Source organism: Orycteropus afer, unplaced genomic scaffold (assembly GCF_000298275.1).
Source record: "Orycteropus afer afer isolate SDZICR_OR568_19922 unplaced genomic scaffold, OryAfe1.0 scaffold00313, whole genome shotgun sequence".
NCBI lineage: Eukaryota > Metazoa > Chordata > Mammalia > Tubulidentata > Orycteropodidae > Orycteropus > Orycteropus afer.
Genome location: NW_006921900.1, coordinates 2,256,157 through 2,271,845, shown reverse-complemented (window position 1 = coordinate 2,271,845; position 15,689 = coordinate 2,256,157). Strand labels below are relative to the sequence as shown.

The window sequence follows — 15,689 nt, the reverse complement described above, 5'->3', positions numbered from 1 at the left end:
TTTACAATAACGGACTAATACAATATTTGTCCTTTTGTGATTGACTTATTTCACTCAGCATAATGTCCTCCAAGTTCATCCACATTATGCGGTGTTTTACAGATTCTGCATTATTCTTTAGCATTGCATAGTATTCCACTGTGTGTATGTACCATAGTTTGGTTATCCTTTCCTCAGTTGATGGACATCTAGGTTGTTTCCATCTTTTGGCTATTGTAAATAGTGCTGCGATGAACATGGGTGTGAACAACAAATCTTTATGTAAGCAGATTGATACATCTTTCTCCAAGGGAGCAGCTGGTGGGTTGAAATCCCTGGCTTGATCTGCAGTTGAGATCTTTAACCATTGCGCAACCAAATTCACTGCCATTGAGTTGGCTCTGACTCGCAGCGACCCCTATTGGGTTTCTGAGGTAGTAAATCTTTACAGAAGTAGATTGCCCCATCTTTCTTCTGCCAAGTGGCTGGTGGGTTTGAACTGCCAACCTTCTTGTTAGCAGTCAAATGCCTTAGGCATTATACCACCAGTGCTCCTTAAACACTAGGGATATAAATTAGCAAAGTGTAGAAAAAGACTTTTTGTTTTTCATGATTCTTGAAGGTTTGTCATGTAATAATGATATGGACTATGTTACGTAAGCAGTGTTTAAGCACAGTGACAACTATGCACCAGACTTGGTTTTTCACTTGAACGTCTTTAAACTATAGTATAAAGGAAACTGATGGGGCTCTATCAGTCTAGCCTATTGTCAGAGATTAAGAGACTGACTGGCTGATGCTGGTATGAGAGAGAGGTTTGTAGGAACCACAAACCAGTGGAAAGATGGAGAATTGGAAGCTCATCAACCGTGAACTTCAGAGCAGTGGGTAGAATTTTACTTTGTAATTTGAAAACTTGAAAAACTCAACCCTTTACCATCAAGTCGATTTTGATTCCTAGCAAGTGCCTAAGGCACTTGACTGCTAACCAGAAGGCTGGCGGTCTGAACACACCAGCTGCTCCTCGGAAGGAAGATTGGGCAGTCTACTTCTGTAGTGATACTGCCTTGGAAACCCAAGGAGGAGTCGCTGTGAGTCGGGTCCAACTCGATGGCACATAACAACAAGAACATAGGGCAGAATAGAACTATAACCCATGGAATTTCCAGGTCTCTAAATTTTTGTGGGAGCACTCTGCTTCCCACGGTGTAGCTGTGGATTTGAACTGCTGCCTGTTTTGTTAGTAGCCCAGTGTTTTAACCACAGCACTACTAGAGCTCTTTTGACACTTGAAAGGATAAGAAAAGATTGCTTAGAGGAAAATCCAAGAAATCACATCCAATACAGTGGTTTGCTCTTGAATTACTAATCTTGTCATTTCCGTGAAAAACAAATACTTGTTTTCATGGGTTCTACTCTTCAGCTACCTCTTTATTTTGTTCTTAACAGAATACAGGACCAGGTGTAGGACCTTATAAGTCTTAGCCTTAATGTAATTATTTTTGGAACCAGCAGCCAAAACAACAAAACTCATGCATGATAGGCCCATTTTCAGAATGCTGTTGAAGTGTGCCAGGAGAGTGAAATTAAGGAAGAAGATCTGATCTTTAGTGCTGCTGCTTATTTTGTTGTTAGATGCTCTGGAGTTGATGCTGACTCATAGTGACCCCATGTATAGTAGAATGAAACACTGCCTGGGCTTTCACCATGCTCACAATCCTTGCTATACTTAAACCTGTTTTTGGAGCTACTGTGACATCTTGTTGAGGGTCTTCCCCTTTTTCACTGACCCACGCATGATGTCTTTCTCCAGGGAATGTTCCCTTTTGAGCACATGACCAAAGTACGTGAGATGAAGTCAAGCCATTCTTGCTTCTAAGGACCATTCTGGCTGTACTTCTAGGACAGATTTGTTTGTTCTTCTGGCATTCTATGGCATTTTCAGTGTTCTCTGCCAACACCAGAATTCAAAGGCATCAACTCTTCTTTGGTGGTCTTACTCATGGTGCAGGTTTCACACGCATATGAGGCAATTGAAAATACTGTGGCTTGGATTAGATGCACCTTAGTCTTAGCACTGTACCTACTATATATTCCCACATTATTGCCCACAATATTCAGTGATGACTCTAGCTCCGCTCTCCTCAGCTGCAAACATGTGCACCTGTTTACTAGATATATCCATTTTGGATGTGCTATAGCCACTGTAACAAAATCCAGAATTATCTGGGAACCCCCCCCCCATTTCCATTTCCTGTTCTAGTTAATAATCCAGCTAGCCAGGGAGTCTAAATCCTTTCTGTTTTTGTCTTTGTATCCTTTACTCCTTACTGCTTTTGCTTTTAGTTCAGACCCATTTGTGTTCTTATCCCTGGACTGTTGGAGAAGTCTTTGGTCTCCCTGCTTGAAGCCTCCACTTTAATTCAAGCTCTGTATGTTGCTAGTTGCCATCAAGTCAGACTCTGACTCATGGAGACCTTAAGTGTAACAGAATGAAATGTTGCCTGGCCCTGTGCCATCTCCATGATTGTTGTTTTGAGTCCATTGTTGGGGCTGTTGTGTTAGTCCATCTCATTAAGGTAAACCCTTGTTCTCGTTGGTCCTCTACCAGACATGATGTTCTTTTCTAGTAATTGGCCTTTATTGATGACCAAAGTAAAGTAAACAAGATGAAGTCTTTATAATCACTTGTAAGATTTTGGCTGCAAAGCTAGCTCTGAATAGGCCCAGCAGTCTCTTAGCAGTGTTTCTTCAGAGTGGACCACTGGACTGATAGTACATATGGAGAACTTAACATTTGAAAGTAAGGTTATTGGGTTCTACTCAGAGAGATTCTGATATTATAGGTCTCTGGTGAGACTTGAAGATAATGTATGTTTAAAAACTACTCCAAGAAACACTCAGTTTTGGGAATTTTGTAAAGGATAAAATTCAAACTTTGTAACATACCATATGAGAAATTCCATGATACATGCAACTTCAGTGACAACTTTTGCATGTTTATCCTATGCTCCAGTGATAGCTTAACTATTTAAATAGTTATGGTGTCATCCTATAAATTTACTTCCCTGTGCTTGGACCCTGTTTTCTCTGTGACCCTTCCAAATAGCTCATCATTATTCTCCTTAATTCTAACTTAGGATGCAAAAAAAAAAACTCCTCACTGCCGTTGACTGAGTTTGACTCATAGTGACCCCTCCTTAGGTGTCCGAGGCAGTATCTCTACGGAAGTAGATCGCCCATTCTTCCTTCCGAGTAGTGGCTGGTGGTTTGAACCATCGGCCTTCTAGTTAGCAGTCAAATGCCTTAGGTACTACGCAACTGGAGCTCCTTAGGAAGATAGTTAAAATATGAAATCCAGGAAGTTGTTCAAAACTATGCCTATTCCTCACTTATTGACTCTTATCTGATGTTTCATATTTATAATAGTGAAAAATGGATCTATTTTGCACATTAATGACATACCTGGAACGTTGAGGTGCTAGGCAAGAGTATTGCAAGCTGTGATGGTTAAGGTTACATGTCAGCTAGTTGGTGATTCTCAGTGGCTTGGTAGTTATTTAGTGATGTTATTTGGCGGGTTATGTAATGATGTAGTTATCCTCCACTTTTGCATAATGCTGATTTTTGCATGAGGACCTGGTCTTTGGAATCTAACCATGTCAATAAATGACGGCGTGTGTATTTGCTTTATATATTGATGTCTGCTACTGATTGAAAGAGTGCTTAGCATGCAAAAGGCACAAATACTTTGTTGAAAAATGAATACTGGTAACTGTAAGATACAGATTTACTGTGAGATATCTGCTTCAAATTAAAGGTATATTTGTAAGTTGCTATTTTGAAAACTTTATTTAAAAATAACAGTAAATTATAAAATGATGAAACCCATACTACATTGTTCAATATTTCAGGTTTTAGTTGATAGGCTATTTTAATTAAATTTTAAAGCCAAAAGTTCTTTTGTTACCTCTAAACCTGTTGGGAATCAACTGTACAACAACTGTTTATCCTCTCCCGAGGGGGGAGAGGGTACAGGCTGTTGATAACAACTAGACTGAAAATAATGTGGTAGAAATCGATTTCCACCATAATCAAATTTAATCTGAAATATTGCCAAGAATTGCCTGCCTGATTTGTCTACTGAGCAACTCTGAATCAGGGCTTAAATTTGGCAGAGCAGAGTACATTTCTTACCTTTATGGCAGCAGTAGTTTAGTTTCTGGGTTTCATTCCAGCCCTGTTCATTTTATTCAGTATTGCCAGTCTTAATGATAGAGTCAGTATATGTAAGTTCCAGTGGTTAGGATTTTCATGTTTTTTTTTTCACTGACGCGTATCCTAGCACCCAGACATTATTGAACACATTGGAATGAACATAGTGGGGGCACCTTAAAGAAAAATTCAGCCTTCTCTGGTATACAATGAAGTTTTTAAAGTTTAGAATATTTTATACAGTTTAATCAGTACAAGAGTTGGAATAGGTATTTAGGTGGAGGATAAGGTCCTAAACTTGAAAAACACATGGGGTAAAAGCATTTACTTTTTTTTTTTTTGTGATTTGAGTGAAAGTTTACAGAGCAAATTCATTTTCCATACAACAGTTCATAAATATTTTGTTTTACAGCGTGTATTGCAGTCCCCGTGATGTAACAGTTCTCTTCCCACTGCCTCCTGTGTCCTTCACTACTATGCATTCCTGCTCTCTGAGTTTCTCCCTATGCAGATGCTGCCCTTTTTATCTCTCATGGTTTACTGTTCTAAGGAGGAGTGTACCTCTCTGGTGTAATTGTTCACCTTGTAGGTCTTTCTCTTGTTTGGCTGGAAGTTAACCACAAGAGTGAGTTCAATTCCAGGTCTGAAGGATGACTAGGGGCCATAGTCCTGGAGGTTTCACCGGTCTGTCAGACCAGTAAGCTTGTCCTTTTTTTGATTTTGAGCTTTGTTTCACACAGTTTTCCCACTCCCTTGGATCCTTTTTGAGTGGTTAACAGTTGTGGCTGGGCACCATCTAGTTCTTCTGGTCTCTGGGTCATGCAGGTTGGAATTTACATAGTCTGCTACTCCCTTGGACTATTTGTTTACATGCATCTTTTTTTCATTCTTGTTTGCTCTGGATGGGGGGGAGACCAATTGTTGTTGGCTCTTAGATGGCTCCTTGCAAGCTTTTTAGACCCCTGTCACTACACACCAAAATAGGATGTAGAACAATGTTTTTGTGTAGTATGTTATGCCAGTTGAGCTTGATGTCCCCTGTTATCATGGTCCTGAGCCCATGGGGCATGGGCTCAACAACTTGCTCCGTCAGGGTGGTTGGCTGTGGCTAAGAGGTCATCATAACTTTGCCCTCTGTTAGCTCTGTTATGTGTGTATATATATATGGATATATACATATATATGTGTGTGTGTATGTGTGTGTATATATATATGGATATTCTTACAGCACATACAAATATGTATGTAGAGATAGCGTCTGCCAAACTTATATATGCTTGTGGGTATATTCCCTTTTGCCTAGATGTACCTGATCATTTGACCTGTCTACCTGTGTGTGCATCCATAGATTAATCTTGGTTGTGTTGTTTATCTTTGTTGCCTGTACTTCTTGTGCACCTCTCTGTGGCTTCCTCTTCTTAGTGGTATTATGTTGTGCTGCAAAAAGCAAAAATAAATAAATAAATAAAACAGTTAAAAACACAAACCCCGCTTAGCAGGTAATAGATAGTTTGATTTAAAATAGATTAGCATTCTAGTAAATTATTTTTTGTTGGTCACTTCAGCTGAAGTGTGGATGCATACATAGCCAACAATTAGGGTTACATAATATGTGTGTGATGTCTCTCACATTTGTAAATCTTTTTATATATAAGGAATTGAAATAAACTGTACTTTTTCACTTTTACAGGTGAGCGAGTGCTATGCTTTCATGGGCCTCTTCTTTATGAAGCAAAGGTAGGAAACCTGTTTCCCTTTGGGAAGTTGGCTAAAATAACTTCCTTGATCTGACTTTTTTTTATCAATTTTCAATGATTTGCTTTAGCAAAAAAGTCTCCTTTTCCCCTTCTCTGTTTTGCCTGTATTCTTTTCTGGGTTTCTCACTGCTTGTTTAGTGAGTCAAATAAAGTATTGCTATTTTCTGACTTTGCCATTTATCTTACTGACCTGGTAAAGGCCTACTGGTTGGAAGGATCAGTTGAGGGAAGTGATAGGAGATTGGTTGGTTGTGGGAGTAAAATAACATTTCAGTTAATAACTTGTAAGAAAACATTGCCAGTGTTACTTTATATGCAAATGTAACGTCTCATAGGGAGCTCTGGTAGCATAGTGGCTAGGACACTTGCCTGCTAACCAGACGTCTGGCGGTTCAAACCCACCAGCCACTCCTCGGAAGGAAGGTTGGGCAATCCTACTTCTGTAGTGATAACTGCCTTGGAAACCCAAGGAGGGGTCGCTATGAGTCGGGGCCGACTCGACGGCACATAACAACAACAACAACTACAACGTCTCGTAACTGCTGAACTAATTATATTAGGTTAAAGGTAAAGGCTAACATTAAAATTGAGTACTTTTAGTGTTCTTTTATTTGTTTGTCTGACAAAGTTTGAATCCTTTAGCGGTCCTTTAGCAAAAAAACCCAAACAGGATAGATAATACACTCCAAAGTTTATGGTATTTTGTTTTTGATAACCTTTTTAGCACAAATGTTTAAGACTTGACTGTACTTTTTAACAATTACAGGTTTTCAAATGAACGAGTTATATTATAGAAATAGAAAGCAGTATAATGTTTAGTTTAATTTCAAGTAATTTTTACATAAATTATTAATAACTATTTTCACTTGTGTCTAAATACATAGATGTGTGTTTTTAAAGTTCTAAAATGGCTTAATTAAAGTCAAATGGTCAGGAACTTGAAGGGTGTGTAGGTTTATAAATTTTAATGTTACAATGCTTAAGAAATTTATAAGTAGATTATGAGTCCTGTTGGGCGTTTGTATCCCTGAATGCTATTGTTTTATCTACTTTCAGCAAACTCTTAAACTGGTAGGTTTTTTTTTGGTAAAAGAAACTTCAGTGAACAGTTTCTTAAATGGCTCTTGGAATAGAACTATCATGGTTCTCCTTTTGGTTTGCATCTAATAATGGTTTTTAATCCAAAACCAGATAATCACAGTTGTCACTGGTGTCCTCTAATTTTTACTAGTTTGAATATTTTTAAGAACACAAAATGTTTTTAATCCCTATTTTCCTAGTTATTCAAGCTGGATTTTTGCAGCATATCATTTTCTTTTCTTTGATATGCCAGTGAATCCTTTTTATAATATAGTTTAAATGCCTCTTTTAGCTTAATTTTAAATAAATGCAGCTCCTAGGTAGCTGAACTTTGAAAAAGCACTGGCAAATAGCTTTCATTGAGCTAAAGCTTAATTAGGTTGACCTTTTATGCTTATGATGCTTTAGTTTTGTTGGACCTTCTGTGACTAACTTAAAAGCTTTATAGCTCTCAAATAGTTTTTTTCGGAGTGTCACATCTGGTTGTCCTCAATTTGGCCACCAAAAAGTTTTAAGTCTATGAATGATTAAATACTTAAAACTCTTCCAGGTAGTCTTTTTTTTTTTTTTAAGTTACATTTCTAAGTGAACTTTTTCTTCTTTATTTCAGTGTGTAAAGGTTGCCATAAAGGACAAACAAGTGAAATACTTTATACATTACAGTGGTTGGAATAAAAAGTGAGTATTAGATCTTTAAAAGCAATATTATATTTATGGTTAACAGAGTAGTTTGTGTCAGACTGGCACCAGCATTAAGTGTCTTACTTCTTAAGTAGTTTTAATTTAGTACATAGTTGGGGGGTGTGTGTGAACCATTTGTAGTATAATGAAACTGTAATAATAATTAGGTACTAAGAACCATGTAGTTTAAATGTACTTGATTCTTTGGAATATTTTTTTGTTTTCTAGTATAGTATGCAATAAACCAGCGATGCTGGTAGAATGATTAGTGGCAAATTAGCACACTACTCTGGTGTTTGTAGGCTGGCGGTTCAAACCCACCAGCCACTGCTCACAAGGAAGGTTGGGCTATCTACTTCCATAGTGATACCACCTCAGAAACCCAAGGAGGGGTCGCTATGAGTTGGGTGCGACTCGACAGCACATAACAACAACTGGTGTTTGTACATTTTAGCCAGCCTGAATTTTCTGGCCTTACCAGTACACTCTGAGTGACTGTATACAGTATTTAAAGAGTTAAGCTCAGACTTTGTTGGATTTTTCCGCTGAAGGAAAGGAAGAGGAATGCCTAATCTTGAGAGCAAGATAGAATTTATCAAGCCGTTTTTCTGTACTTTGGAAACCAAATGTTAACAGAAAGTGCTGTCATGTAGCTCACTTTTTAGCATTTAAAAAAAAAAAATTATTCTTATTTTTGCAGTGTTCCCTCCCCTTACCTCCTACCCCTGGTAACCAGCTTTAGCTTATGTTTTAATAGAGATAAAGTGATTTTCCACCCCCAGAGTTACTCTTTTTTGGCAATGGTATATTGGTCTGTTCTCAGGAATGGACATGGGTAGACTGAATATGTTCTGGAATATCCCAGCCATTGGAGCTCCTTCCCAGTGATGAGTTTTATCTTCATGAGCCACAAATACCATATTTGATCATTTACCCAGGCCTCATTTTTGGTATCTATAATTGGGTACCCTATAATTTTTACTATGAAAGGTTATAAATTAATTTTATCAATGATCTTTTATCCTTCAAAGATGGCACTACCAGTAATGTGGTTCTTTTAGGAGTTGTTTTCTATTTTCAAGGCTTTGTATCACTCAAGCTATGCTCTGGTAACCTGGCTCACCATGTGAGCAGTGCCATCTAATTGCATGACTACTTTGTTGCCATGGAAGTTTTCTCTATGAAATTGACTGATCCTGGGAATTCGGTCTTACTGCATATAGTCCCCTATCCAGGTGACTAATCTAGTTAATTTTCTTTCTTTGTTAGGATTCTTTTTTTTTCTCCCTACATATCAGATCCTTTTATCCAACGAGAAGAAATAACAGACCCTTAACTTCCATTAATTATACCAAAACCAAATCTGTTGCAATTGAGTCGATTCTGATTCATAGCAGCGTTATAGAAAAGAGTGGAACTGTCCCATGTGCCCCATAGGGTTTCTAAGCCTATGAGCCTTTATAGAGGCAGACTGCCATGTCTTTATCCTGTGGAGCAGATGATGGATTTGAACCACTGACCTTTCTGTTACCAGCCAAGTCTTAATCACAGGTACCAGGGCACTTCATTTATCATAGAAGGGCAAAAATCTAAAATGTGTAAAAGCACGTTCTGGCGATGTCGGGTTTTTTTTTTTTTTTCCCAATTAAGAGGAATAAAGTTTTTCTAATAATAGGAGAGGAGCCATTAAAGCAGCATTAGTCTGCTAACAAAAAGATTGGTTTTAAGAACCCACCATCTATCTGCTCTACAGGAGAAAGATGAGGCATTCTGCTTCTGTAACAGAAAAATTTGCAGCTTTGAAAACCATGGCGGCAGTTCTGCTTTGTCCTGTAAAATTGGAATCAACTTGGTTGGAGTGGGTTTGCTTTTTTTGAGTTTAATAATAAAAAGTAATACCAGTAACTCAAAGTAACCCCATGGGCTTTTTTTTTTTTTTAAAACAAAACAAAACACCATGATACCACATCAATCCCAGTCCCCCATGGGATTTTAAATACTGAGAAATAGGGGAAATAATAGAGAAAATGGTCTTTGGGAAGTAGATACAGTTTTAAATGTGGTATTAGTGTTAATGATAAATTAATTCTAATATCCAAGAAAGCTTATGTTTCTTAGCATGTCTCATAGCTTTTTCTTCCCTATTAAACTAAATGTTAAAGGGTGTGTTTTAATTTTTGGCAAGACTTAATACTTTACTTAGTTGATATTTTGTCAATATCCAGATAAACCTGAGAGTATGTATTGTTATAATGAGAATCTCGATTCTCCATATGATGCAGAGCACCTTGTTTATATTATTGAAAAAGTTAAGTCCAAAAAGAGTATCAAAGTAAAACAAATAGCAGATTTCATGGGGTAGGCCTGACCCCCTTTAAAGAATTGTTTTTTGTTAGAATTTCACCTTAACACAATTTTAGTATTTAGTTCTTTCATATACCAGGCAGTTCCTGCTTTAATACACAGACAGCTTGTACTTACCCTTTAATGTTATGTAAATTGGCCCTCATTTGAGATGATTGAACCACCCTTACCAAATCAAACCAAACCAAAACAAACTCACTGCCATTGAGTTGATTCCGACTCATAGCAACCCCCTTTGGGTTTCTGAGGCCGTAAATCTTTACAGAAGTAGATTGCCTGGTTTTCCTTCAGTGGAGTGGCTTGGTGGGTTTGAATTGCCAACCTTCTGGTTAGCAGTCAAATGCCTTAGGCACTATGCCACCAGAGCTCCTCAAACTTCCCCTGCTCACAAGAAATTCTTCATCTCTATCTTTTGCTCCACATACAGCTTTTAAAGCATTGAAAAACCTTCAAGTTTTTTTTTTTCTTTTTGCACTGAAGGAAGGCTAATTAAAAACTATGAGTACCTGTGTTCTGATTTGCCTACACATTCTTAGACACAGGAATGAATCTCATTCATGCCCCTGGGACTCCTTGTATGGTATTTTGTATGAAATTATGAATAGATGTGTATAGCTCAAAGGTTGGATTTTAAGGTACATTTGTAATGTATCAGAAATTGAAAATACCAAAAATTACATTTTCTACTTTTATAGCTTCAAAATAAATTAAGTACTTTTTTCTATGGTAGTTTTGTTCAGTAACACAGGTAAATAATAAACTTGTGTAGATTTAGTTTATATTTTTTCCCAGCTAATTTTACATATTGGAAAAAGGATCAGGAAAAGGCACTAAATACATCTTTTGTGGGTGACTTGGTATGTAGATAAATGTAATTTTATAAAACTGAACTTAGTTAAGTGTTCAGAGAAAGAAACCTTTAAAATAAACCAGTTTTGAAGGAGGGAAGAGTTTTTCAGATGCCTGAATATGTTGTGATTTTATTTAGTCCTCTGTAAGTAGTTCCCATAGATAATTTGTAACCTTGGGAATTGGTCCCAAGCTAGTTTGGACATTTTTTTATGCTTGACCAATACAAAATTTCTCCTGGCTTTCTGTCACTACCCTTAGTAATGGTATTTCTCAGGGGAAAAGATATTGTCCTTTAATTTTCCTTTGGTTCAGCAAGAATTTTAAGCTGACATATAAACAAAACTATAGCAATGATTTGGTCTTTTGTTTGCGGTGCTTATTTAGATGTATTTAAAAACATTTACAGGCAGTCCCTGGGTTAGTAATGAGTGTTCCGTTTTTAAGTCTGTTTTTGAGTCAGATTTGTACCTAAGTTAAACAGGTACGATTGATATCTGTCAGTCAAATGTTTGTTTAGCATATAATGTACCTTTTACGCATTAAAAAAAAAAACTTCCAGATACATGAAAACCTGTTTAACATAATAATACAGCAACCATAACATTTTGCTGCATATCACAAAGTAGCACTCATTTGTTATTACAAACCCATTATATGTTACCTTGCATTTTTAAAATAATAGGCTTTATGGAGTTGGTTCCAGGGGTTGGGAACTGCTTATAATGAGATTTTATACCAGAGGTGAAATTTCTAAGATTCTAAAGTGGAGCCTCCTGGTAATTAACAAAAATTGGCTAGCTCCCTTTGGTTTATAGGGAATTGGAATAGATGTCAGTAGATAAATAAATGAGATCCTCATTTTGAAAAATTGGTTTGTAGGATACCTTATTTCAGAAAAGTTATACAACAAAAGCTCCAAACCCCAAATTTGAATTTTCTTAAACTTTGGTTAATATCTATACTTTTTTTAAAAGTACAAGATAACTAAGATATTTCTAAATTTTCAAAAAACATTGGAATTTGTTGACACAGACATTTAAATATTCCATTTGTAAGTAAATCTTAATAAAGCTTAAGCTAAATTCTGCACCTAGTTACTGAGATTACTTTGTACTATGCTGTCTGTATCAGAAGTGCTGTGAGGCCCAGGCGCTCTGAAAAAACTTTGAAGACACGTGAGGATATTGTAGCCCTTTTTCCTGTTCCTGAAGGAGCTCCCTCAGTACACCACCCCCTCCTGACCTCTAGGTAAATGCATGTTTAAAGTTTTCTCTAGGAAATTATATTGAAGATTGCTTTTTATCTTCCCCTACCCCCTTTGGCTATCTTTTATAAGAAGTCAGAGGTGGGAAATCATTAAAAGGTTTCTTTGCTTTGAGGACACATCTAATTGTGTCACTAAAGGAGCTCCATCAGCAGGAGAAAAGGTTTACTTTGCATGAAAATTTCAGTATTCCCTAAGAACTACCTCAACCCCTTAAAAAATACCATGGGACATTTATTTATTTATTTTTTTAATTTTGATTTTTTTTTTAAAATTGTGATTTGGGTGAAAATTTACAGAGCGAATTCATTTTCCATACAGCAATTCACATACACTTTGTCTCATGACATTGACTACAATTTACCACAATGCAACAGCTCTCTTCACACTTCTTCCCGATAGTTACCTCTTTCCTGTGTCAATCCCTTCATGCACTCCTGCCCCCTAAGCTGTCTCCCTGTGCATAAACAGCCCTTCTTTCTCCCATGATTGTTCTCTCCAAGGAGTGTATCTACCTCAGGTAAATGTTCAACTCATATGCCTGTCGGGACATTTTGTTTTGAGGGAGCTTTTAATATTGCCAAATACCATAGTAACTAGGTTTTTTAAGGGCACGGGTTCTATTTTTGACATCTATTTAGAAAGCCAGCTTTCTGGTCTGCCCTAGAAATTAATGTATTCATTTGTGAGTGAATAAAAATGTAAAATTGAGTGTGTACAGGCAGTCTCTGGGTTGCAAACATCTGACTTGCGTACAACTCATAGTTATGAGCCCAAAGCCTATTAAAAATTAGAGGTACATAACAATAGTTTGTAATAGGAAACAGGCATAGTGAGACGTGTCAAAACGTTTTTACTGCATTATGTTAGATTTACTGCATTATGTTAGAGATGTTTTAGTGTATCTGGAAGTGTTAATATTTTTCTGTGTATAGAAATGTATATAACTAGAAGATCTGACTGACATCAATTGTCTGGATTTATGTACAAATTCGACTTAGAGACAAATTTAGGAACAGAACTCATTTGTAATCTGAGGACTGCCTGTAGTCTGAGAAACCATTGTAATACTTTACACAGTTGGCAGAGTCATTGTAGAAGGTGTTTGAGTAGTGTAGGCCTCTTTATATTTTTGACATACCTTCAGTGTTTGCTTACTATGTATCAGGTATTCTCCCTTGTTTCACATGTATTACTTAATTTCATAATAGTCCTAGGAGAGTAGGTAATGCTGTCCCCATTTTACAGGTGATGAAACCAAGGCACAGAGTTACATAACTTTGCTGTGACACAGAGCCAATGAGCCAATTACAGTTAGTTTCAGTTTTTATTATGGACTGTTTCATTTTTAGTAATTAAAATTCTTTAAGATAATATTTTCATTCTGTAAGGGTAATGGTTTCGAGAGTCTTATGTTAAATTAAGTACTGTACTTTCATTGTAGTCCTATAAATGAATTGAATTATCTTTTTTTTAATTCATTGGCAGTTCAGATTTGGGATACTGTTTCTGGGAATATGAGGTTTTCCTATTTGAATTAGACTGAGACTTTAGTTTGATCCTCATTTTAGTTGACATTGTGTTTATAGTACCAGCATCAAATAACTTCAGAGAAATTTGAGGTCTTGTTTCTTGGATCTCTAAAAAATGACTGGCATCTGAATAGTAATGAAAATATTTTTGAATGATATTTTAACTTTTTTTTTCTCAGCTGGGATGAGTGGGTTCCAGAAAGCAGGGTGCTCAAGTACGTGGACACCAACCTGCAGAAACAGAGAGAACTTCAGAAAGCTAATCAGTAAGTTGGTTTTGCAAAATGAATATAAGGAAATGCCTATATATTCTTTTTTGGACATAAATTGAATATTGGAATCATGTTAGTTGCTTATTTACTTATAAAATAATTCTTAGTACCCATCTCCTACTGTGTTGTAGTTTAGATATACCTTTCCTAGATAAATAGTATACTTGTCATCAAGCAGTAGAGCTAGAAACAGGGAGCTAGGATGCTGTTGGAAATTCCTAGTTGTAAGTGTATTGTTATCTTCTGTTTTACCACCTGTGCTGTAAGAGGTACACTTGGTTGTCAGAGAAAACAAAAAAGTGGGGAGGGGTATCCCCATTATTCTTTAGCTCTGAAGGCACATTGAGAAAAGGGGCCTTGAAAGACTGATCAGTGGAGTGTTTTTCTTCTAATTTCAAAGCTGAGGTGTATATCAAGAAAATTGAAAAGATAAAATGGGATCAAATATTTTAAAAATTACTTGTAAAACTTTGGAATTAATGTATTCCAAAACAAAAATGGAATTTTCAGTTGTGTGAGACATAACCTATTAGTCAGTTTTTAACTATATTGTCATTATAAAAGTTATACAAGCCCTTCATTCTTCCATTCTTGAGTTTTGTAAATAAATTATCTCTTGGTACAGCTTGTTTAGAAATTTCTACTACAGTGTATGTGGGCTTGGGAATGTTAAAAGAGGCACCTTAACTTTGCAGATTTTCCATCAACCTCAAGTTGAATACAGATTTCTAGATAGAATCAAGAGGATACAGTTTATTTTTCAAAAAAAAATGGAAGATTGGGCAATTGACTTCCAGAGAGATAACCACCTCTGAAACCCAAGGAGGAGGGGTTGTTATGAGTCGGAAACACTCAATGGCAGTGAGTTTGGTTTTCTTTAAAATAAGTATTAATTTTATGATGACTTAATTATAATTATTTTTCAAGGGAGCAGTATGCAGAGGGGAAGATGAGAGGGGCTGCCCCAGGAAAGAAGACATCTGGTCTGCAACAGAAGAATGTTGAAGTGTAAGTTAAAAGACAATCTTTTAATTTTGCATGCTGCTCTATAAGTGGAATTCAAACTTGTTATCATGTGTTAGTTTAACGAAAAGGAAACTTTGGGAGCGTTGTTGGATCTTGAAAATAGCCATAAAGAATCCTACTCTTCGCTATCATTAAAGTCATTGAAAATACAAAGTAATTCCTTAGTGTTTTTTACCTTATTCTTTTAAAAATTGTTGTGCAAATATATGTGCATATAATACTTTTCTTCTTTTACAAAGGTAGTATTGAATTGTTAGTTGGACGTAAGTTTTGAGATTTATTTTGGCAAGATTGGCTTTTTTCAGTAGTACTAAAAATAAATACTTAATTTTCATACCCCTCCCCCAAAATATTACTTGTTTGCTCTTTAGGTTTTAGAACCTAAATGGTTAGGTAATGAACCTAGGTAATAAAGTAAATCTGGTTTACGTAACACTTTCTAACCAGAAGCATTTATATTTATGCATAGATTAAAAAAAAAAAAAAACCCTTAAAATATACCTTATTAGGTAATGAACCTGGAGTTTGGAAGTCATGTGACATACATCAACTATGCCTAAAGCTTATGTACCTGAAAGCAGGTGTGCAAATGGTAGCTTAATATTCAGTAAGTTTTAATATCGTAAGAAAAGAACATAAAGACTATAGTTTTTTTTTTTTTTTTTTT

The 15,689-nt window shown here is 36.3% G+C and overlaps 1 protein-coding gene across 1 annotated transcript in view; it reads left to right on the top strand.

Annotated features, from left to right (window-relative positions):
• The first annotated feature begins 823 nt into the window (after nt 1-823).
• Nucleotides 824-15,689, top strand: part of MORF4L1 (mortality factor 4 like 1) — a 25,686-nt gene continuing 10,820 nt past the window's right edge. The window contains exons 1-5 of the mRNA XM_042782431.1: nt 824-863; nt 5,885-5,931; nt 7,642-7,709; nt 13,904-13,990; nt 14,924-15,004. Of these exons, the coding sequence (XP_042638365.1) occupies nt 824-863; nt 5,885-5,931; nt 7,642-7,709; nt 13,904-13,990; nt 14,924-15,004 (323 nt within the window). The remainder of the gene's footprint in view (nt 864-5,884; nt 5,932-7,641; nt 7,710-13,903; nt 13,991-14,923; nt 15,005-15,689) is intronic.